This window comes from Choristoneura fumiferana, chromosome 12, assembly GCF_025370935.1.
Source record: "Choristoneura fumiferana chromosome 12, NRCan_CFum_1, whole genome shotgun sequence".
Lineage (NCBI taxonomy): Eukaryota > Metazoa > Arthropoda > Insecta > Lepidoptera > Tortricidae > Choristoneura > Choristoneura fumiferana.
Window position 1 is genome coordinate 22279801 of NC_133483.1, and position 25240 is coordinate 22305040.

Sequence of the window (25240 nt, forward strand, 5' to 3'; positions counted from 1 at the left end):
GTAAATAAAGGAGGATTCTAGAAGGAGACATCGAGGGTAAAAGAAGAGGTCGACGTAGGCGCAGCCACGTCGATCAAATAAAGGAGAAAGTCGGCGTCGCGTCGTATTAAGAGGTCAAGAGGATGGCTCATAGGAGGGATGAGTGGAAAATACTCCATCGACAAGAGTAACTCTTAAGTTTGAAGTAGCGCCTAAGTCAATCAATTCTTCGACTCTGACAATTTGAAACACGAGTTTAATCGGGGCAATTTGATTTGAGTTCCGTTTAGATGAAGCTTTAACATCATCATCATTATCATCATCTCAGCCGTAGGACGTCTACTGTTGGACATAGGCCTCCCCCATAGACCTCCAGTCGCTTCGGTTGGCAGCGGCTTGCATACACCATAAACCCGCGGCTTTAACCAGGTCCTCCGTCCATCTCGTTGGTGGACGTCCTACGCTGCGCTTGCCAAGCTTTATATTCCCTACAAAACTTATCTTAGACTGAACTATCACGGTCACCAATCGCCTGTCAGGTTTATAAGTAGGTCTAACCATTCTGTTCTACTCTGCGTGAGCTGTCACGGACAGTGGTTACGGCCGCCGAGGGGCCGATTTGAGTTAAACACAGCCAGTTAGTTAGCTACAATGCCCCGTGCGACACGTTGGCCTAACGGCAGCAAACAATTGCTCTTATGTGATTTGCGTCCAAGACACATTGCTTGTAGTTTGGCATGGTTAAAGCGTGGCGCCTTCCCACTAACGTCGATAAGCCAAAGGCTATTAGAAACACAGATTAGCTTAAAGTTCCATTTTACAGGCTGACTAAAACCAAAAAGTCATTTCTGAGGAATTGCCTACATAGTTACCTATGTATATGTCGGTCTGCCAGATCACGAAATTCCTAGGCACATCATGAAATGGCGCCATTTCATGATATAGCTAAAAGATGGCCAGGCACGATGTGCCTGAGAAACAATACGGCAGATCGATTAGAGCAACGCATTCGTCTATATTCCTTGAATTTTACCGAGCGAAACAAATGAAATGATATGCCTAGGAGTTTCATGATCTGCCAAAACGTCACTAGGCAAATCGTTAAACGATAAGTTTCGAATGATATGGCGGTTGTCCTTTAGCCAATTCATGAAATGGCGCCATTTTACGATATGGCTAGGAATTTCGTGATCTGGCGGATCTTATGATCGGCCGCCGACATATACATTAGTGTCTGAAGTGTATTATTAAATTAATGATTATAATCATGGAGGGGTGTTGGAAATAATTCCGATCCGCAATGGCGATCCCTTACGTAGCGAATCTACTGTGTTAAAAATGTACTTCTTTAAATAAAGGGCAATGGAAAGCATGCTCGGAGTATCTCTGCAAGGTCAAAGAAGAATTTTAAGAAGACCCGCATCTGAAATAAACTATGTAGCCCAAAAATTGCTATGCTTAAGTGGCAGTGGGAGATATTATATTGTTCGAAGTAAATTAGAGCCAATGTGTTATTGAGTGGCAATCAGCTTCCGGAAGACTCAGCGTGAGTAACCTCTCTGTTAGGTTTCCTTGCAAATAAATAGATCGAACATAAAATTAGACGACTTTTCCTATAAGCATATAACCCATAGTCTTTTAAGAACTTTATTATATTCAATGACCTGTCCGAGTGTCTGTCTGTTGGACAGAGTATTGGAAAGAGTATTGCAATTGATAATAATTATAATTGCAGTCAGTTGAAATACTTTTTTGCAATAACTTTTCGAAGGTTTGAAGCAGCGATCGGTCGCGTGTTGACGCTGCCAGCGCGAGTCAATATTGGGCAATTTTACGGCGCATAAAACTTTTATGGTATGGAATAAAAGGCGCGCTCCGTGAATAATCTCTATTCGTACATAATACGCGGATTTTGGAATCGACGAATTTATAGAGATATTGATGCCATTGGAAAACAAACAGGTGAGGAAATTCGATGGGAGGTTCAGGAGGTTTTACGGTAGGGTCTTTACTCCTACCTTCTCTATCCTGCAGGCCTCCGTGGGAGCGTAGTTGTTCCCGGTATGCAGGTAATATTTCACTCTTGTGTAACTTCGCAAATAAATGTAAAAACCCAGAGGTGCTAGCCTGGACTCGAACCCGTGACCCTCTGTTTGAGAGACAATAGTCAAATCAAGCTACCACGACATTTGAATATTGTGACGTTAAAATAGGATTACAAAGATGACATTACCTGCCCTCTTGCTATGGATTGCGGTACTTACTTTCCATCAAATGACCCCTCATGCTTGTTACCGCTTTATCCTACTTGTATACCTACCTATATTATAAATGCGTATGTGTGTGTGTGTGTGTGTGTATGTGTGTGTGTGTGTGTGTGTGTGTGTGTGTGTGTGTGTGTGTGTGTGTTTGTTACTTCTTCACGCTAAAACCGCTGGACGGATTTGGATGAAATTTGGTATGAAGATAGCTGGACGTCTAGAATAACATATAGGCTACTTTTTATCCCGATATTCCCACGGGATCGGATAGGGATCAAATCTCGAAATAACAACCGATGACTTGAAAGTCACAAAATTTGGCATAGTGGCTTTTAATGCAATGTCAACGAAAGCCACGATGTAATTTTCGGGAATTCCCACGGGACTTTGACTTTGACTTTGACTTTGACGCGTGCGAAACCGCGGGTAAACTCTAGTTTTACAATAAGCTTATTTTCGTAACCCCTGATTGCCCCAAACACCTTGTATTAAGTTCTACAAGTGTAATTACGCTATTAATCGAATACAATTCGATACGCCGCGCGAGTGATATAGAATTCAATATCATCGGTCTGAGATGAGGGAGAGAGTATGAGATGTCTCAATTACTTTATGTTTGGACAAAACTAGGAGAATAGCGTTTATTCAGTTACTATACTGTTTAACCGCGGCTTCGCGTAAACCATTATAAAACCAGCAGTTGAATCGAAATTCTGGGATTTTACAAAATTCCCGTGGGGATTCACAAAAATTATATTGTTGTCTTCATGGACGTTGCTTTAAAAAATACCGTGCCAAATTCCACGGTTCTAAAGTCAGCGATCGAGATTTCAAGATTTCATCCCAATCCCGTGGGAATATCGGGATAAAAAGTAGCCTATATGTTTTTCAGCTATCTAAATACCAAATTTCATCAAAAAAGGTCCAGCCATTACAGCGTGAAGGAGTAACAAACATACACACACACATACAAACTTTCGCATTTATAATTTTAGTAGGATTTGAAATCATTAATTATCTTCATTAAATTAAATATCTAACAAAATTACAAAAATCTTCGTATAACGTTTACTTCCCATTAATGATTCCATTAATGATGCTGTAATTAATCATATTCTTAATGTAATTAGCTTGCATTATAATGTTAATGTTCTAATGTTATTGCGCCCCAATAAATAAAATAAAATCTCATTACAAGCGAAAACCTCGGTGCGCGAGTCCAACTTGCACATGACCATTTTTTCCCGCCCACAATGGCTGTTGTTTTTTTTTTGTACAGAGGATTTTCTCATCGCTCATCTCTGTCCGCAGGGAAGACCTACTCCAATCATCTTTAGAAACCTTATCTCAGCCAACACTAGCGGCATCCCGTGGCATTGTCGGCTAAATATGAACTTTATTTTTAATCCATCGTCTATAGGCTTAAGCAACTCACTTTCATGTAAATAATAACCGCGAAATCGGTCCATCCATTTAAGAGTGATGATTCCATAGACAGACAGACAGACAAGCAGCCATTGGGATAGGATTGAATGAACGATCCTTTGCCTTTTTTTAACCCCCGACGCAAAAAAGTGGGGTGTTATAAGTTTGAAAAAAAAAGAATAAAAAAGAAAAGAATAAATTTATTTGCCAAATTTCGGCAAAGCGAAAAGAAAAAAAATACAATTAAAAATAAGGCAACCTTATTACATACTCTTACATACTAAAAAAGAAAGAAAAAGACATTGTGCCGAAAGAAGCAAAAAGGGCCATACTCAGCGTGTTGCCACGGCAAGCCGCAGCGCTGGTTTTCAGTTTGACCGCTATGGTGTGTCCCTGTGTCTGTCTGTCTGTCTGTGACACCTTAGCTCTTAAACGGGTAGACCGATTTGAATGATTTATTTATTTATTTGAAAGCAGGTTTTTTAGCGATGGTTCTCATATATGTTTTATCAAAATCGGTTCAGCCGTTATAAGATCATCAGCTCTTTTGTTCGCTGCGGTAGGAATCTTAGACGCATAATGGGTATTTACTTTACTTTCAAACATATGTGAGACCTACAATTTGAAACACCCATGTATGCTATATAACTATGCAAGATTATGGAATTCTCGGCCTGATGATGCAGCCAGGATATCCAGAAAATTAGTCGGTGCACTCTTGATAAAATCATAGCCGATATATCGTGTTTGGATTCGTTTTGATAAGTATTTGATTCTACAATGCAATGGTGGCAACAGGATGAGCTGATGCTGCAGCCAGGATATACAGCACATATTATGTCGTGTTGGGATTCGTTTTTTAGCAAGAAAACCCTTAAAAAGCATTAATATAATGGCAACAATTATTCAAGAAACAAAATGGGTTACATTCAATATCACTCTGTTGCCAGTGGTTAAAATAGTTCACTATGTACAATATTACTAAAGACATTTCTCTTTAGACATTGCTAGTAAACGCATCACACAGCTAAATGGCATTGCAAAATGATCTCTTGCGTCCCTGTAATAAGAACTGCATGCTGCATTTTTGCCTGTCAGTAGTTAAGTAATGTTGCTGTGACGTTTTCCATCTGTATGCAAATGCATTCTCCCGCGGAATGCAGCAAGACTGTGGGTGCAGTCTAGTAAAGACAGATGCATCAGTACCCATAATCTGTCCGCAGTGATTTGAAAAGTACTATGATTACGTCTCGGAATAGCTTCTGTCGCTTAATTATCGCAAACTGTATGACGGGCGGCGCTTGTGTTGAGTTTCGTGGTACCGGGCACTCAGTTGTTGTCAAGCGAGGGACGGGTGGGTTTCTTTATTTCATTCGGCATTTTACTCACCAAGGTAAATTAAACCTCTATAATGAATTCCAACCTCATGAACCTCCTGCAAAATTTCATGCCTCTGGAGCACGTGATTAGGTTTTCTGTTTTACAGGCGTACTTACATTACAATATCAACATCATGATTATTGTCTGGTATTATCTCTGTAGTCTTATATGTTTATAGTATTATAAGCATGTTATTAATCTTTCATTTTCGTTAAAGGCCTGGCAATACAGCTCACCAACTCTCGAACATCACTCATCTTTCCGTTCATTATTACAAACTATATGTTTATAGGTATAGTACCTAATCCGTGAATGTTTGTAAAGAATGGGTCAATTGAGAGGCCAACCGTGAACTGCGCGCCATTGCATTAGCAGCTCGACTACTCGGCGCGGCCGTCGATGTCCTACAACTACCCTCATCTTTATTACAATTCGCAGATTTGTTACAACAATAATACATAGGTACTTTAATATAAATATATTGGCAAATATGTCTATAGTGAAAGAAGGCGTTCGGAAATTTGTCTACAGGGAAAAAAGACGATCGGAATTTACTATACAAGAAAATAGAAATATCGGAAAATACATCTAACAAATCGTGATTTTTGGCATAGAGATACATAGTTTATGGGCCAGAGAGTGACATAGGCTACTTTTCATCCCAGAAAATGCACAGTTCCCGAGGGAACAGCGTGCGATAACCGAATTCCACGCGAGCGAAGCCGCAGACAAAAGCTAGTAATATAATATACTTACATACAGCTGAAGCTAACATAAGTGCGTTTAAAAACTAGAGCCTCTGTCTTTTATCAATCTGTTCTCTTACCGCTTAGCCACGAGTGCGCGCGAACTACGATGCAGCGACCATTTACTTTGTTCATTGCTTGCACTGCCTGATAACCTCTTTACGACAGATGTGTCGACCACGCAATGAACAGAGAACACCCTCGCCGCGTCGCCAGTCTAGCGTAGCAAAGCTAGCCTTACATTCGCGAAGTTTCAAATTCGAACTTCGTATCGTGTCGTTGCGCTCACGCTTATAATATTAAAGAGGAGAGTAAGAATGACGGTATGATGTGTGTTTTGAATTTCGGAGTAGCCCTTTGCTAATATACCAAGAGACAATGGAACTTAGCGCTGACAGATCGCCGGCGACAATAACAAGGAATAAAGTGTCGTTTTTACAACCCGCCATTTGTTCTCTACTGGGATATTCCCACGTTTTTTATATTCAGTTAAACGTACTGTTTTAAAGGGGTGCTTAGGATAATGCTCCTGATCCCGGGAAGAAACACGAGTGGGGCTGCCGCGGTTAAGGGTGGAAATGGTGTTGCCGGATAAAATGGCGTTTTGCGTCCAAGAAACTGGTGGAAAATTTATGAATACATAAAAACATTGAAAACCGGAGTGCTTTAAAAACTTCAAATAAAAAGTACAAGGTAAAAAACAGTAAGTAGGCATCTAGGCATTCTATAAATCCGTTAAGTAGCCTAAAACCTCAACAGTAAAACTAAATAAACTCCGTTTTTATACTAAAATAAAACTATGATATTTTTGAGCGTAGTAAAATAAAATTATGCCATAAGTTTGTAGGACAATTGAACGGAACCCGGGAACCTTTCTTCAATAGTGAACGTCTTCGTCGTCTTCGAACGTTCGACATGTTCCTTTTTCAAAAATTTAATAACAAATCAAAACGTTGATTCTGAGAATAGGTCGCAAAGGGCTTCATTTTTTATACTACCAGCGTTTTTGGAAAGACCATCATCGCCAAAAATAATACGCCATAAGTAACCTGGCAGAAAGTCATTTTTAACCGACTTCAAAAAAGGAGGAGGTTCTATGCTCCAATGTTTGTATTTTTTTGAATGTATGTTCACCGATTACTCAGTCAATTGTGGACCGATTTTCAAAATTATTTCTTTATTCGAAAGAGTATTCTTGTGATGTGGTTCCATTGTAACCAAGTCAAGATCTGATGATGAGATTCTAGGGAAATTGAGAGCAAACCTCAAATTTAATAGGCACACCTATGACGATTTTGGCAGTTTTTGCATTAAAAAATACATTTACATTCAGAAAGTATCATTTGGTAACCTGGACCTGATGAAGAAGACCGTAAATGACTAATGGAACTCGTCAGAGCTAAGTAATGCTCGCTCGTCTATAAACGATCATGATTAATATACTAGATAAGCGACTAAAAAGAAGCTTAAAGTTAATGATTCTTTTTAACTGATCTGATGCTGAAGTCAGAAGGTAGGCAACGGAACTCTGTTATAAAACAACGTAACTAAGTCGTGTTTGGGCTTAATAGAGTCGTTGTGAGATGTACTTTGGCTACGAATCACTAAAAAGTGAGAAATAAAGAAAATTTCTAACAAAAATAAAACCGACTCCAAAAAAAAATTATAATAAAAAATAGAACCGACTACAAAAAACCATGAAAATAATTTTCTACCACTCTGAAGTCGGTGCCTCAGCACGAACCAGCAGGAGTGGACCTATAATCGTCTATCTCACCTACAACTATACGAGTATATTGGGTTTCAATCACTCCTGCTGGCTCGTGCTGATGCACCGACTTCAGACTGGTAGAAAATTATTTTCATGGTTTTTTGTAGTCGGTTCTAGTTTTTGTTGTAAAATCTTTTCAAACAAATATTACGTTACAATTCTTTTAACTATAAAAACTAGGAAAACAAAGTAAATTACAAATATAAGGTATATATTTATAATTTACTTTGATAAGAAAAAAATTACATGGGTTACATGTCTAAATTTTATGGGGATGTAGAGGGTCCATTTGCTATGAGCCTTTTCAATGTGTGCTCGAAAGGAAAGCCAATATGAACGCAGACCATGTAGCTACACGACTTAGTAACACCCCAAGAGTTCAAGTGGCACTGTTTATACACAACTCACTGAGAAGCGAGTGGCTTAACAGAGAGCCATGGCAAATAAGGCAGTGTACACACGCCGCATCCGGGGCTGGCTTATTAGCTCGCCGGCAATCTGCGCTGCGCTTGAGCGATCGGGCAAACGCTTGCATAGAATTCAGTCGCAAGAGGCCTGCTGGTATTGCATTCTATCATCATCATCATCAACCCACCCTAATGTCCCACTGCTGGACACAGGCCACTCAGCTAAAATAAAGCTTACTCTTTATTGAACATGCCTTTGATTATGTGTGATATTTGTCTGTTGTAAAAAGTACTATTTTCATTGCGGACGTTTTGTTCCCGTGACCATTTAAGTTGCTGTTGTTCTAGTAATAATGACATTTTGCTTTTTTTATTCGACTGGGTGGGAAACGAGCAAATGGGTCTCCTGATGGTAAGAGATCACCACCGCCCATAAACATCTGCAATACCAGGGGTATTGCAGATGCGTTGCCAACCTAGAGGCACAAGATGGGATACCTCAAGTGCCAGTAATTTCACCGGCTGTCTTACTCTCCACGCCGAAACACAACAGTGCAAGCACTGCTGCTTCACGGCAGGATTAGCGAGCAAGACGGTGGTAGCAATCCGGGTGGACCTTGCACAAGGTCCTACCACCTGCAGATTGCTTAGCTTTGCTTTGGAGATAGTGCCTTTTAATTTATGGTCATTTTGCTCCTATTACATTGCAGACATTATGCCAACGAGAACGTTAGCCTACGAGGACCACCTGATCTTGGTTTGAAACAAGTTTGACGAACGCATTAGACGAAGGAAGTAATGTAGGTAGTGTAATTGCTACATCAAAATGGTCCAGAGAGTCAGGAGTTAATTTTAAAATCAGATACAAAGTTTAGTTTTGCTCATGAATGTACGAATCAAAATTTCAGATATTTTTTGTGCAGTCAGAATATTTTTTTTAGTCACAGATTACCATTAGACATGTTTCATCAAAATCGGTTCAGCCGTTTTTGAAATATTGAACTTTTGAAGTGACAAAGTCGGGGGTTCTCCAACTTTTTGTTGGTAAAGTTATTGTACAATAAAGAGTATAAACGAACAAACAAAAGTGAACAGAAATTTTTGACGTCTTGGTATTACTAAATTGAACACTAATATTTCAATCTTTTTAATTAAATATAAGGCGTCGGCTGGCATATTCAATGAGCGCAGAATTGATAGCACCATTTGTAACGCGCCGATCGCCGCCATCCCTCTCAGCATCACCTTTATTGTTTTTTTATACGGACAATTCTGTTTAGAGATAAAGCGCGAATGTCGTACGTGTCCTATCTACAGGCTCATTGATAATTTCTACGAGTTTCTACGTGGGAATTCGGTCTTAAGAAAACAGATAAATTAAATCTATCAATAAATAATTTCTTTGGGTAAATTTTTCGGGTTTGAACACTCGAAAAAAGGGCAACAAGGGGTTATACAAGAATATTGATCCTTTACTTTTTCCATTCTTTAATTTTTCGTTAGTTACGTAGCTCTTATAATATAAAGTAAATCTAAATTGATTTTAAAGATACCATTTTCTGCAGTGCTCAACATTTATGTAGTGTAATGTTCTTAAATAAATTAATTTCTGGAGAAAAACTCAACGCCGCATCGGCTTGCACAGGTGCTGCTATCACAACGTTTATTAGGTGCGTAGAACATCTCAAAGTGATCTCCATTCGATTTTTAAAGCTGGCTACCGTTGCTTTATGTTCACCGTTCGCTTTTCGAATCTGAAAAAAAAATCTGATTTTTAGTACAACCGCCATCAGATATGTCGTAGCGGACGAGATTCTTTGAAGTTTCGGAGCAACATTACATCTCAATAAAATGAGATAACACAACAAGTTAAAATTATTAATGTAATTATTAAGGCAATCAATTTTAAAGAATCTGCAAGTACCTGTGCCACAATATTTCAGCGGCTAGCATGAGCACAGCGAGCATCATGGCTTCAGCCAGCAGCAGGAAAGCTGGTGCCGACTGGCCTAGTGACAAGGCACGTGGGTTTCGGCCCGAGCAGGGGGGGACGTTGCCCCCCACCCGTGCCCGTGTGGCCTTTACGTGGCCGCGTTCCAAGAGACGCATCATGCTGGAAGGGTAAAGATGTCACTTCGTTTTATGGACATTTCAAGGTTTGTAGCTGTGCTTGTGTTTGTAATAATATGGAGCCTATGACAGCAGTTTTATAATGTAAATAAAGCTCTATCTAACCGAGTCCTAGCCAATAACCCTGCTGCCGAGCGGCGGTGCATGGGCTACAGTATTCAGGATAAAAGAGGAAGTCAGTGGTAAGGTTAATGTTGTTAGAATCAACTTAGTATTTAAGCTGGCAACGCTCCTAGAATTTGTTATTTGAATTGTCCATGGATGGAGTGATTTCGAGTGATAAATCAGGTCATCATCATCATCAGCAGCAGCTGATGTCCGTTGTTGAACAAAGGTATCCTTCTTAGATCGCCACAATGAACATGATATAGATGCCCAGGACTTCTTAGATGGCCAGGACACGCAGAATTTAAGCAGCTGCATCTAATTCATCATTAAAAAAGGTTTATTATTATCTACCTCCATACGAAAAACTGCTTGTAAGGGCTCCTCTTTTGCCCCATGATATAGACAGGCGCCGGTGTGATGACCTGCAAGCCTCCGAGCGCGCACAGCTCCTTGTCCACAAACGTGCGGGATATGGCCTGGCTGGCCGTGTACGGTTCCGTGTGATAGGCGTACCCTGGAGTAAAATAAGCCGATTTATCTAAAAGAAGGTTATTGAGAAAACTAAGACCACGCAAGGACTAAGGCTGTGGCTCCACTGAGGCGGAGACGAGGGTAGGGATTGACCAATCATATTACATCTCGTCTCCGAGATGTGGATTTCAACTAATATAATTGGTCGATCCTACACGTCTCCTCTCCGCTCTGCTCATCTCCGCCTCAGTGGAGCCGGAGCCTAAAGAGTGCTCGTTAAGATAGTCAAACGAAGGTAGAAAGAAAAAAAAATATTATTCATGGCCGTGCGTGTTTATTTCAACAATATTATTGACTTATACTTCTCCTTTTGCCGCTGATTCATTAGAAACAGCCTCGTGTTGACAGGCTACCTGGAGCCGAGGCAACGCAAGTGGAGACGCTGACTCAACCTGAGACACGGTGCTTAATCTGTCATCTCCCAGGATAACAGGATCAAAGGAATTTGGGCACAAACCTGGGAGAGGACAGGTTAATGACACCAATTCATCGCCGCGACCCATACCCATACCGCACGCGTACTCATTGTGAGCAGCCTCAGTTAGACTCAAGTTGAGGCTGTGTGGCCTGACGCTGCTCAAGTGGCTCCGCGGTCTTCTATTCTACTCGACTTTGGCTCGCACTTGTCTTGTTGTTTATAGCAAGGAACTTACGGCCAGTCCGCACCAACTCGATCCCCTCTTCGACGCTGAGCAGGAGCGGCACCGTTCGCCTGGCGTTCGTCACTTTTTTCAATCGCAACTCATCTTCTTTCTCATTTTTAATGCCGCTATAGTAGAAAAATCCTGGGGTCTGTTGAGAGACTCTTATTTAATCATCATCATCATCATCTCGCCACTGCAGGATACAGGCTCAGAATGCTTGGCTTGGGCCATAGTTCCCACAAGAGCCCAATGCAGACTGGTAAATGTACTTTCGCACATAAATTTCGAAAAAAAATAGAAGTGCGCGACCGGGCTCTAACCCACGACCCTCTGCTTGAGGGCCGAAGGTTAAACCATTATACTACATGCCTTTTAACCATTTAATCAATAATTTTAATTAATTTTAATATACAAAGAATGAACTGCAGCAGTGTTATTTTTAGAATTTGAGAGAAAGCCTATGCTCAGTGGAGAGACGTAATAGACTAGGTTATTTGATAAGGGACTAATTTTTAAACGCTAACTATTTACAATATTCGCTTTAAAATATTCACCGTTATATTTTTTGTAGTTGTAACAAGACTGGTGAACGCGATCGAAGATAATAAAGTCAGTGATAAAAGTACATCAAGGAAAAATCAAATCAGCTACCAAAATGAAACCAACCCGTTCTAAAACCAATCCCCAAAGCGCCGAGACAAAAACCCGGCGAAATTTAATAAAATAATTTTAGGCGGCGTATAATTAACTTACCGTCAAGCCGCCGCATTAATTATGCCTGTATAATACTTTATTAAAACGTATATCGGATCGATCGGCCAGCCTTTGTGCGCGACGCGTCAAAACGGTCAAACGCGTATTGTAATTTAAATTGTATCCTTTTATGCAACGCCATGATTTACAGCCCCAGTGACACATATGCAAGATGGGTTATTTATTGCCGCATTGTTTACCATGTGCTATAAATGATAAGGGTCGCCGGGAGACGAGCTGCCGGTAGGCCTCCAACAAGATGGAGCGACGACTTGGTTAAGATCGCGGGATCGCGGTGGATGCGGAAAGCACAAAACTGGTCTGAATAGAGAGCCTTGGGGGAGGCCTATATCCAGCAGTGGACGTCTTTCAGCTGACATGATGATGATGATGGGTCGCTAGGGCATCTGTGATCTAGAAAGAGCTATGCCAAGAGCTGTGTGATAATAGACCATGATCATCAGGATAATCAGCCGGAAGATTTCCACTGCTGGAGACTAGGCTTTCCCCAAGGATCATGGAAAGCGGTTTCAATTTGGTCACAGCTAAGCGCTACCCGCAGTCTCTACCAAATCGTCCGTCCACCTTGCGAAAAGCCTACAAAAATTTCGTGCTACTTTTTTAATTGTAAAACGGATACCTATTAACTATTTATTTTAGAAGAACGAAAATAACTTACAGCTAGCCAGCCCCTGGTGTACCCTATATCTTCGAAGATGAGTTCAAAGTCACTTTTAATGAGTCCGTCCAGGGAATTAAGAGTTGGCGCTGCTGCATTCAGGAGCCAAGATACCACGCTGCTGGTGTAGTAATTGTACAACAGCATGCTTGTCAGGCCCACTACTAAAAGTGAGAGCTTACGACCTAATATAGAAAGAATGAAAGAAAACAATTTTATGATGACGACGGCAATGATTCCTTTTACAGATGTGCAAGTTGCGGAAAGTTTCCAGAAAGTTGGAAAAGTTCTCGGAATTTTCTGGCATTTTCATAGGAAATTAAGGGAATTTAAATTTAAGAAACGGTAAGTTTCAATTTTCATACAAAATTGTGAGAACTTTCCAAAATTTTCCTATATGAAAAATTCCGTAATTTTAGAATGTTTCCTTTGGCAGATCAGTAGTTTTTCTGAATCTTTGAATTAATTACTTCTGAATCTAAGGTTAAAGCTTCCATTAGCCTCTGTCTTATCACACTAATATTTATACTGTTTAGGAACGCCCAAATACTCCGGAATATTTTATTCCAAATTTACTAATTCCGATTTTCAAAACTACGATTTCCACAATTCCTATGACATATAAATAATTCCGATTACTTAAAAACACGAAATTTGATTTTTTCGGATTTCTAAATATCGTTTTTTTAATATCCGATTTTACGAGTACGCAGATTATCAATTTTCCGAAATTACATCGCTAATTCGGAAATACGACATTCGGCAAAATAAACTTGGAGATCTAATAATGGGAATCTTGAATTTCTAATCTCGAATTAATATCAATCAATTTAGGTAATTTGACCTGTATATATAGGTCAGGTGAGGTTAGGTGAGAATTGCATCAAGGCGCTTCACGCCTTAACTGCGAAGAATAGGAGTTCCGCGAAGCGGTGCTCCGTCGACTTTGTTTCACAACAATTACTACTGTTTTAGGCCAATCTAACCTACATAGCTTACGTTAATAAGTCGGGATTTATTATTGATCGGTGTAATGATAGTGGAATTTTGAAAACCGGCATTTTAGTAATCGAAATTCGTATTTTTGACATTTCGGATTATTATTGAGTCGGACTTCTTATTGTTCGGTGTATTAAAATACGGAATTTCGAAAATCGTAATTTTAAACCGTAGTTATTATTAATGTTCGGATTTATAAAAATCGGTATTTTGAAATTCGTGATTCCGACTTTCGGAATTTAGTTTTTCGTATTTATGTAGTGTATACTTAAGCTCATACTGTTTACTCAGGCTCAAGGATGAGGGGTTAAATAGAGGAAAACGGAAACAGAAACAAATTGTCACAAAATGGTCCCAACTCAGAATGATGTCGGCCTTGCAGCCGACGCGTGGCCCTCCGTTGGAACCATAAAAATTTGAAATTGTTTGTCAATCGATTTTAACGACAGGATAATTAAAGATTTGCGATGAACAGGGTTTATATCTCCAGTTGTTCCATAGATGATGAGTTGTTCCATTTCTATGGATCACAGATGCCAAAGCTACAGAGATAATCAAGATTACAGAACAGTCAATATTACGTCAAGTTGTAAGAATGCAATATCTTCCTTTGTATAAAAGTATGATACTCACTTTGACTCGGATTATCTTCAAGCGATTGCTCTCCATCCACATAATCTGCAAATTAAGTACAAAACCCTTGAATACCCCGCACAAAAGAAAAGCTTTTTGGGATGATTTTCCTTTGAATATCGGTTTCTGCATGTCATATGTTACCTATTTCTTTTCATTATATGTACAAGAGTTAAATAATCCATACTGATATTATAAATGCGAAAGTGTGTGTGTTTGTAAGTTTATGTGTTTGTATGTTTGTAGCGACGGATCGACGTGATTTTTGGCATAGAGATACTTTATGGGCCCGAGAGTGACATAGGCTACTTTTTATCCTGGAAAATGCACAGTTCCCGAGGGAACAGCGCGCGATAACCGAATTCCACGCAGGCGAAGCCGCGGGCAAAAGCTAGTACAATACAATACAATGTTGTTATCCTCACGTAGTGAGATTATAGGGACCCTTTAAGTGGCTTTTATAGAATGGAAACTGCTGGCGCTGGTCTTTCCTCCGTGACGGCAGCAGCTACAATCACCAGGTACCGTGGCACATTTCACGAAGCTTACAATTTACAAGCGGCAGTCTCTTTCCAATGCCTACTGTTAAACAAAGACTACCGCTTGTAAATTGTGGCTTCGTGAAATAGAGCACAGGTGAAATTCTGTTCCTAGTTCCCCACGCTCTTGCCTGGTATGGTCTACAAACCTTGTTGAAATCCCGCAGCCAATACGCTGAAGATCCCGTAGGACCCTGGCTCCGGCCGTCCTTCTGTGGCGGCAGCAGCGACGAGCACCAGCGCGCACACCACCCCGGCTGCCGCCGAGCACCACCAGACGCCATGGGACATGGGAGTGAGGAAACGATTCTCATAATCCCCGACGCCCTTATCTGGTATTATGTAGTAGAATTTCGTTCTGAAAAAAAAATTGGAAATTGTGGGATTGATTCAAATTTCTTCACGATGAATTAAGAACCTCCTCCTTTTTAAAGTCGGTTAAAAATAAAGTCAGCTCATTATCCTATGTAAAATAGTTTTGATATTAGGAAGTATCTAATTCAAGATTAGGTGTTTTCATTTCACATTCTTAGACCTTAGCTCCCTTGTTAAATTAACACAATTTATTTCCTTTTACAGTTGGCCATCCATCAAGGACCTGTTTCTCCATTTAATTCCAACAGGGGTATCTTTAAGATCGTTAAAAACCCGTTGTTCTTCCTTTCCTCCTTCTTCCGTATCGTCAAACAACAGCTGCCTGATTCCATTAGCAAAAAATCTGACAAACATTATCTAGTAACATCACCATCATTGCATTCCCAAGAGCATCAAAGACCTACTCCAGTTCCGTGACAGAAGGGAAGAAGGCGTCCATCCAGTCCATCCAGGTCGGGAACAGCCGCGTTGATGTGGACGAGATGTCCTGCTCGCGCCAGAACAGGGTGTTAGTGACCGTCTGCCAATCAAAAAAGCGTGGTTTAACCTATACACTACAGTGGCCGTGGTCACGACTGTGAGTAGAATCTACTCGTGACCACAGCCACTGTAATTGGGTCGAAGTTAGTCGTTTGTTAGCGTGATAGTCCCGATTGTCAAATTAATTATGAATGAAAATCACGAAAGTTTAAAAAAGCTGTATTATTGTTAGTAACATAACCATTTACATTTAATTTAATTAGTTTACTTTGACATTTAGAGACTATATACGTACATCTCTGAATTATTTAGATTAGGATTTTTTTTATTAACTCAGGGACTTTATACATCCCCTTGCTATATTTAAGGCTGTATATTGTTAAGCTTATGGATTTTAAACTTGTATATTTTTAGTTTAATTTCTAGTCACAGGCTCGCGACGTCGAAGTTCCCAAGACGATCCCATAGAGCTTATGGGAACGGAAGCAATACCATGTCCTCGGTACCGCTCTGCTTTCAGAGCATGACATGAGTGCGTGTGAGCTAACTTTGGGGGCGGCAGACGTGAGCTTGCTTTCGGAATCCAAAAGCTTAATGGTTACTTGACCTGAAATGTATATTTCAGAATTATTATTATTTTACTTATTTATTTTCTCACTAATACAAACACACACACTTTTGCATTTATAATATTAAGTATGGATGCAGCTTGCGATTAAATATAGCAATACCGGGGTAGAGTTGTATTGAGGTTTGCCGATCCAGCGCCCGACTATCGTGTAATTGAAACTGAAAAATAAAGGAATCCTAATGAAGATTAGTTAGTTTTTATTTACCGTAGTACCTTAGTGATAATAAAACATTGATTGACAAATTTTAAGACAGACGGATGAATGGCCGGACATTTACCGGAAGTTGTGCATTTCTTTAAGCAAGTTGAGAAGCGCGGAGGATATTTTAGTCATGGCGACCACACCGTCCGTGTAACCTGGCTCCGACAGCATCTTCTCATCGAACTTTTCAGGTAGACCACGTATCTGTAATAAACTCAATAGTTAGTTGTTCTTACTGATCATAATATATTCAGTCAACTAGCTGTTCCCCGCGACTCCGTCCGCTTAGAATTCGTTTCGCTACCCCGCAGGAACTATGCAATTTCCCGGGATGAAAAACTATCCTAATGTACTTAATAATTTCTGAGCTAAGCCACAGTCACTTAGCTGTGTTACGTGTTACATACTCGCACTAACAATATTATCGCTTATTAATAATGTGTCAAAACTGCCATAATTATTCACTTCAGTATTATAAATACTATTATCACGATACTGCCACGTCAATAAATTCGTAATAAACAGCATTGAATTATCTAATTCGCAATTCGCACCAATGGCACGTTTCTTAAAACACAATTCATTTTCCATGAATAAATTTTCTGCGTTTATCATGCCATCTTACATCGACTATTTGTGTGGTATTTGTTATGAAACTTATGAATATCTGAATATCTTCATGTAATACAGGGTGTAACATTTAAATCGGTCAGTATGGGAAAGTCTGAAACTATAAGACATACGAGGATCTATTCAGATCTATTGTCAAGAACACATTAATATTTAAGGCGTATTATAAAGTTACTCTATCGTATTGGTTAACTGTAATGATATATGTAATGTTATTAGAAACAAATAAATAAATCATGGCCAGGGATATTTGGAAATAAGTCCGATCCGTTTTAGCGATCCCTTCAAATAGCGAACCTACTGTGTTAAAAATAAAGTTTGTGTTAAATACTTGTTATGTACAGATATCATTTAATAATATTGTAAATCTGTTTAAAAATATATACCTCGTTGAGTTTCTTGCCGGATTCTTCTCAACAGAGGTTTTTCCCGAACCGGTGGTAGATTTTTTTTGATATTCATGTCATGTCAGTGCCTAAATTGAATAAAGATATTTTGACTTTGACTTTGACTATTCTTAGGAACCATATCATCGACTTAAGTAACAAGAAAAACTGCATTCATATATTTCAAAAAAAATGTACTTAGTAGGTGAATCGAACCCGGTCGTTTTAAAAATAAACACATTATTTCTATTTGGATATCGATAGTGTAGGTCATAAGCAATAAATGTTACTATGAAACACGATATCTAGAATGGAATAAAATGCATTGTATTTCATACTCTTTAATTATGTTTGTTTTATTTTGTAAAACGTCCAGGTTCGATTCCCAAGTTGAGTAGGTACCATTTTTTTATGTATGATTGCAGTTTTTCTTGCTACTAAAATCGATGACATGGTTCCTAAGAACAGATCTCCGTTCATATTATAATTTCAGACTTTCCCATACTGACCGATTTAAATGTTACACCCTGTATATTAGGAATATTGCTTACCACGGAGACAGCCCGCAGAGTGAGATTGTGGAAATCCCAGCGATCATAGTACTTGAATCCTGGGAGCGAAATGTCCAAACCTAGAATTTGTAAAATATACTGAGCGGCAAAAAATCTGGCCCTCATATGTATGCAATAATGGATAATTTTGTATGTAGAGTGGGCCAAATTTTGTACCGCTGACCACTACATTTTTTTCTTTAATTTGTATTGTTTTTGCCAGCGTGTGATTGAAGTTTTGAGGAGAATTGCATGGATTATTTAAGAGAGTCATTAAAATACATTAGATTTTTAAGAGCTTTTAGTTTAATTGAAATGTTCATAAGTGATTAAGTACCTAAGACTTATATTTTTACTAGCAACGATCTTTATCTCACCTGATGATAAGTTAGTGCAAGAAGACCCGTACCTGTGCACTTATATTCTACCCTTTAATAGCTCTGAATTGTATTTATCCGAACAAACAGACGAGAAAAAGAAAAATTCTAAAAGGAAGTACCTAGTTACATTATATAAGACTGTAAAAGTTGCACCACCTGCTATTTCTATAAATTCCTTACCTATTATTTATTTTGTAAGTTTTTCCTGGAATAGATCAATCTGAAGTGACAAGTGAAGTGAAGTATCTTTTGCTCATCTAAGAAATATTTCTCTATGTATTTATTTTGTGGTGTTCAATAGAGAGTTGTAGTTGAGTGTATGGGGTTTTGTTGCTCTGAAGATGAGCTCTGGTGAGTTCAAAACGCATCAGTGTAGTGTGGTGGTGATAGATGGGTTTGGTTGATTTGTGTGTGTTCTATCTAACAGTGTGGAGCTGGAGGAACTGCATGAATACGCATATTTTGCATAAACTTAGCTATCATAAGGTCGCGGGTGAGCAAAGAAATTCTTTTAGTTCATCAATAGAAAGTCATTGTAATGTATAGTAACATATGTTGTTATTAAACTTTAAATGAGGATTACCTGTATTCATTTTCCACGTTCCTAGTTGCTTAAGCTCCAAATGGTTGCCTTGGATGCGTCCAAAGTTAAACACATCAGTGAGACAATAGCCATCATCTGTTAAAGAAATAAAACAGTGGGTTAATCTACGGAATGATTCACCTTGTTTGATGTGTGCATTAAAAAAAATTGAATTAACAAATGAGATAGCCTGAATTGCTTCGAGAAGAGTATGCTTCGGCCATGCTTTTCCTATGTTTGACTTGGCGAGGGAACTGTCGTATCCCCAGATTGTCATTCTATTAACAAATAATAACGACAAAAATAAAGCAATTCAGCGGAGGCCGCGGAGGTCCGGCAATTGAGTTAAAATTGTGTTTTTTTTACTAAATCGATCTCGATAAATAATATTGTAGGTACTCAGCGCTATCTACATACAATCAAATTCGTTTTTGAGAGATATCTAATGCAGACTGGAGTCAGCTTCAAGGAGGAACAGTAAAACACGTCCGTTGCTTCTAGCTTGTATTGCAGAACAAACACTTAATAACTACCCTCAACCTGTTGCCACCACGCGAATTCAATTCTCAAAAACACCGACAGAATATTTACAAAAATATCACCCAAGTCGCTACCTACTATTTTTGGTTTTTGTGATGTATGATTTCGATCTTGCTGATCCGCCACCCGCCACTTCTGTATTATATATTATGTGCTTCTGTCTAAATAAATTATTGATTCGATTTGTACCTTCAACCTGACACATAAGCCATTCTTAAAACTACCCGTATATTACAGTTTTTAGTGTGGAAGAGTAGCCAACACACACACTTACTAAAACACAAACACATACACACACACAAGAATAGGTACCGCAATAAGAAGCAACAACGACGTCAGCATCAACACTGAGCTTCAGATCCTCGAGCAGTGCGCGCGCGTCGGTTTCATCGCTAAGCACCAACCACGCATGCGCGGCGTCGAACAACATAGACTCAGACGCCTGGGAAACAAAATGTCGTGGAACTAAATTTACAATATCCACTCCACCCCACTCTTATCTACAGATATAATTTACATATCCTATTTTTAGATTTCGAAGTTTGCATTCCATCTCTTTCTAAAAATATAAATGACATGTCTCTATCTGATTCATAATTATAAATTATTTATATTTTTGTGTTATTCTTAAATATTTAAAAAATAAACTCTACAACTCGGTTTGTTAAACAATAAAAACATATTAAAAAAACGGTTTCTTTATTCCCTACATTAATCTATATATGATATAGCTACTTGCACTTCCTAGTGGTATTTAGGGCAACGCTATGGCACCCTGCCTTACCTTCAGAGAAGAAATTATAGACATGTACCTTACATATTAATTTAAATGTATATGCACATTACTTTAATAACATAATAACTTCCCAAAAAATCACTAAAAATATTTAGAGTGACCAACATACATCAATCAAGACATCCTGTGTGTGGCGACACGCCCCGTCCAGGATCACGCCCACAGCCGCGTCCCACTGGCACAACAGCCGCTCCAAGCTCATGGTGTCCTGGTCAATGCGGCCGACGGCCATTCTTATGCCTTCGCTCATCAGAACCGAAGAGACTGTTAGGTATTCTATGAAACAGAAAATTACGGCATCATCAATAATAGCAATATTTTTTGAAAACTCGTTATGTACAAAAACCGGCCAAGAGCGTGTCGGACACGCCCAAAATAGGGTTCCTTAGCCAATTACGCAAAAAATTAAGTAATATTTTTCTAAGGATTTCGTATTTTATGCGGAATCTTCCAAGTTTAGGTATATTTTATACCTTACGCTGCTATTTACTCTTAGGGGCTGTTTCACCATCCATTGATTAGTGTTAACTGGCGGTTAGGTGTGATGCCGTCTCTATTTGTTTTGTTCGAATAAACGGAGACGGCATCACATTTAACCTTCGGTTAACGCTAATCACGCGACGGACGGACAGACATGGCGGAACTATAAGGGTTCCGTTTTTGCCATTTTGGCTCCGGAACCCTAAAAATGTACACAGTTTCCCAGAAACAACTCTACTATTAGATTAAGCATTCCTAAACGATTTCCCTGCTAATCAACTCACCGTGAGACGCCCTACAAGTAAGGTACGCCGCGTATTTCACGTCCTTGTGCAGAAAGTAGTCCGCCAACATACGTCCTTGGGGGCTCGTGGCTGAAGCCGTTGCAGTCGCGAGTAGAAACAATATAAGACGCATCTTTCTGTAATTAGTATTCCAAGAGTTGCGTGGTCAAACTCGATAAGTCGAAATAATTGACTGTTGAAATAACCTAATCAACAAAAAATTAAAATATCCCGACTTTTTCACTTCACAGTTCAATATCTCAAAAACGGCTGAACCGATTTTGATAAATCATAATCTAAAAACCATTGCTAAAAAACGTGCTTTCAAATAATCTTTTAAGAGCTACGGTGCCATAGACAGACATACATAGCGGTCAAACTTATAAAACCCCTCTTTTTGCGTAGGGGGTTAAAAATAGCACTAAGTATGTAAAAGTTTTTAGCATTTTGATATACTAAACATGAAAGTACCGTCAGACTCACTCGTATTGAATATATTGACCCGAAACATATCGGGCTAAACTCGATTTAAGACGTGAGTTATCCGGGTCAATATAATTTAAAATGTTGATATACTGTTTGCGTTTTGGTGGGTGTTTGGTGGGGGTGAGGCTCGGGGCGGGGGGTTGCGCGTTTAATTACAGCGAATTAACTTTGAAACTACCAAACCTTTAAACTCCTTCACTTTTATAAAGCTACTAGCTGTTGCCTGCGACTCCGTCCGCGTAGTATTATTTTATCGCTATCCCGCGGGAACTATGCAATTTTTCGGGATAAAAACTATCCTTTGTCCTTCCCCGGGACTCAAACTACCTGTATACCGAATTTCATCTAAATCAGTACAACGGTTTAGACGTGATTGAGTAACAAACATCCAAACACCTTCACAAACTTTCACATTAATAATATTAGTAAGAAGTAAGATAAGATAAATTATCAGGAGGTAACACAAACTATATTTTTTTACCCAGAAATGTAAACGTTATACAGAATGCAGACAAAGTGGTGAGCAATACTTAGTCAACCTATACAGCTGGCTACTTTCATTATTTTGCAGTGGAGCGAACCCTGGGCAAGAGCGCTGCAGTGTCGGCGAGTCGCGAATGAGGCGTGAGCGTAGACAGAGCAGGTAATTGAGTATCATTAAAAAAAGGTACAAGAAGCCATGATAGGAATACGTTTTTAATCCGACTGCTCAAAGGAGGATTCTGTTTGGATTTTGTTTTGTTTGCCAAAATGGCAAAAACGGAACCCTTATAGTTTCGCCATGTCTGTCTGTCTGTCTATCCGTCCGCGGCTTTGCTCAGGGACTATCAATGCTAGAAAGATGTAATTTTGCACGGATATATATAAAAAGTATGTCGAGAAAATGGTACAATAAAAAATTGAAAACAAAAATTTTAGTGTATCTCCCATAGACATAACGTGAGGGTATTTTTTTTCTCATCCAACCCTATAGTGTGGGGTATCGTTGGGTAGGTCTTTTAAAACTATTAGGGAGTTGCTAAGACGATTTTGATTGATTGATTCAGTGATTTGCTTGCGAAATATTTAACTTTAAAGTGCAAATTTTCATTAAAATCGAGCGTCCCCCTCCCCTCTAAAATCTAAACAGGTGGGTGGAAAAGTTTGAAAAAATTCAGGATGATAGTAAGTATATCAAACTTACAAGGAAAACTATAACGGTTAAGTTTGCTTGAAAATTATTACTTAGTAGTATAATTAAAAGTAAATAACTAGGCTAGGTATAAAATTTACCTAAACTTGGCAGATTGCGTATAAAATACGAAATCCTTAGAAAAATATTACTTCATTTTTTCGTAATGGCTACGGAAACCTATTTTGGGGGTGTCCGACACGCTCTTGGCCGTTTTTTTTAACTATCCTAGTATGTCATTCCAATTTTTTTTTTCAGACTATCCTAGTATGTCATATTCGGAGACTGAATCTATCTCTACATTATACTAAATTTCAGCTATATATCAGTGGAGCAGTTTAAACATGAGAAACAGACAATTACTTTCGCATTTATATTATACTAACTTTTGCCCGTGGCTTCGCCCGCGTGGAATTCGGTTATCGCGCGCTGTTCCCTCGGGAACTGTGCATTTTTCTGGGATAAAAAGTAGGTTATGTCACTCTCTGGCCCATAAACTATCTCTATGCCAAAAATCACGTCAATCTGAACGTGAAAGACGAACAAACACACACTTTCTGATTTATAATATTAGTATGGGTATGGATTAGTTGGGATTTGAAAATTTGGATTTACGTGTAACTTAGTGGTTTGACCAATGGCATCTCAAGAAGAGTGTCATCAGTTCGAACTCGCGCTCGTCGTCGCACCTCTTCATTTAGCTTAGGGTAAGATTAAAGGTTAAAAAATTTACGGAAAAATATAAACCGTACCCTCACTTATTCACAGCACAACCTATATATCACACCGGTCAGAACTAAGTAAGTTATCAGAGCAATAAAACGAGACTTACAGCGAGCAAGGTGCAAGCTGTTCCTGCGCTTTGGTATTGCTTTAGAAATATACCCTAGAGTTATTACTCCTTTTACTCGACTACGATAAAGTTTAAGGTATACCGTAGGCGACAAGCTGACAACCTGTCACTATTGTACCGTTTTTGTCAAACAAAACCTAAAATTGCTAAAAGTGGCTCTGCGTGTTGGAAGCGGTAACTTTTCGTGTGCTCTGTATTTTCCCGTCCGCAAAATACGTCTCGATCGCGTTCGCGTTAAAATCTCAATTTGTATGGAAACACGGACAGCGTCTCTAGCGGAAAGTTTGCGCAACAACTTTTCTGAGTGTAGGTTTGCTACGTAAACTATTTCGTCCGCGTATCGTAACGAAAACGGGTGACGACGCCGCACCGTGGACATATTGTGGCGGCTACGTATCGACGATCGAACACTCGATATACGTCTTCGAATAGTATACGAATGTTTTGTGAAAACGCCACACTAGAGGCACTGCCTACCCCATTTGGGAATACAGGCGTGATGTTTGTGTGTGTTTGTTTACCCGACTGTCTGAAGTAGAGTTATGTTATAGCAGCGTATGTATGTTTTTTTACAAAGGTTTGACCACAATCAATCGAGTGTGATGGTGAGCGAGGATGTGTCCCAAGATGAAGCACGCTTACCTAATAAATTCCCATTCACACTAGATTTGAAGACGGCCAGATTGTAGCGATCAGGGAACACAGAAGCTGGCAGAGAATTCCACTCCTTAGCTGTCCGGATAACAAAGGACGAGCGAAAACGCTCTGTGCGAATTTTAGGGATGCTGACAACATAAGGGTGAAGAACGCCCCTACTTCTGGTCGACCTGCAAAGGAAAGGAGCTGGTGAAATGAGTCCGTGTACTCCGACGTGCATTTTCCAAAATGTAACCTATAGAAAACCGAGAGACAAGCCTCTCTTCTGCGGTGGCGAAGACTCTAATAGCAAAAATTCGCCACAGAATCGCCGCTAATGAATTTCATCGCTCGCCGCGTATGTATGTCTTTTTTAACAGTTGGGATCCATTCAATATCGTCTCCAACTCAAAAACTTCCAATGACTGATGAGTCCTCACAAGTCAAACAATTTAAATATTTAGGCAGCACCAGAACTTGTGACTCCAGATGTACCCCAGATATCATCCAACGAATTGCTATGGCCAAGAAACATATATTTAGAGCCAAAATTTCTAAGAGCGTAAGGAAACGATTTATTTAAACCTACATCTGGAACATAGCGTTGTAACGGAGGCAATACCCCCGTCCGTCCACACATAGCGAGACAGAGAGAGATTAAGCGCATTTGAAATGTGGTGTTGGAGGCGGATGGAAGCAATAAGCTGGACGGAAAGAAAAACAAACGAAGAGGTGTTAATTTGGTAGGCAAGAAGAGACTGCCGTTAAGAAAGATTGAGAATGGAAGAGGG

At 39.4% G+C, this 25240-nt stretch overlaps 1 protein-coding gene and 1 long non-coding RNA gene across 3 annotated transcripts; one reads left to right on the top strand and one right to left on the bottom strand.

Moving 5' to 3' along the window:
• The first annotated feature begins 1874 nt into the window (after positions 1–1874).
• On the top strand, positions 1875–15173 carry LOC141433864 (uncharacterized). The gene is made up of 3 exons (XR_012451969.1): positions 1875–1941; positions 13063–13159; positions 15153–15173. It is a non-coding gene; the product is annotated as an uncharacterized lncRNA (long non-coding RNA).
• Positions 9453–22387, bottom strand: LOC141433860 (ionotropic receptor 75a-like). 2 transcript variants are annotated; one of them, XM_074095959.1, is made up of 16 exons: positions 22271–22387; positions 21304–21393; positions 20649–20815; positions 20056–20185; positions 19204–19299; positions 18241–18320; positions 16750–16877; positions 16572–16629; positions 15765–15880; positions 15135–15343; positions 14447–14491; positions 12815–12999; positions 11392–11530; positions 10559–10721; positions 9894–10082; positions 9453–9723 (listed from the first exon to the last, which is right to left on the bottom strand). In XM_074095959.1, exons 2-16 carry the CDS (start codon positions 21371–21373, stop codon positions 9687–9689), a joined length of 1812 nt encoding a protein of 603 aa, XP_073952060.1. In that variant the 5' UTR covers positions 21374–21393; positions 22271–22387; the 3' UTR covers positions 9453–9686. The 2 variants fall into 2 exon arrangements, with proteins under 2 accessions (XP_073952060.1, XP_073952059.1); XM_074095958.1 differs by having other exon boundaries at positions 21304–21440.
• Between the last annotated feature and the right edge of the window lie 2853 nt (positions 22388–25240).

Excerpts from the sequence above, each read along its gene's own strand:
- LOC141433860 (XM_074095958.1), bottom strand. The coding sequence starts at position 21,436 with ATGCGTCTTATATTGTTTCTACTCGCGACTGCAACGGCTTCAGCCACG. Across the intron at positions 19,300-20,055 it reads CGTTGTTGCTTCTTATTGCG|ATGATGGCTATTGTCTCACT; the intron begins GTACCTATTCTT and ends TTTCTTTAACAG. Across the intron at positions 9,724-9,893 it reads GCTGAAATATTGTGGCACAG|ATTCGAAAAGCGAACGGTGA; the intron begins GTACTTGCAGAT and ends TTTTTTTTTCAG.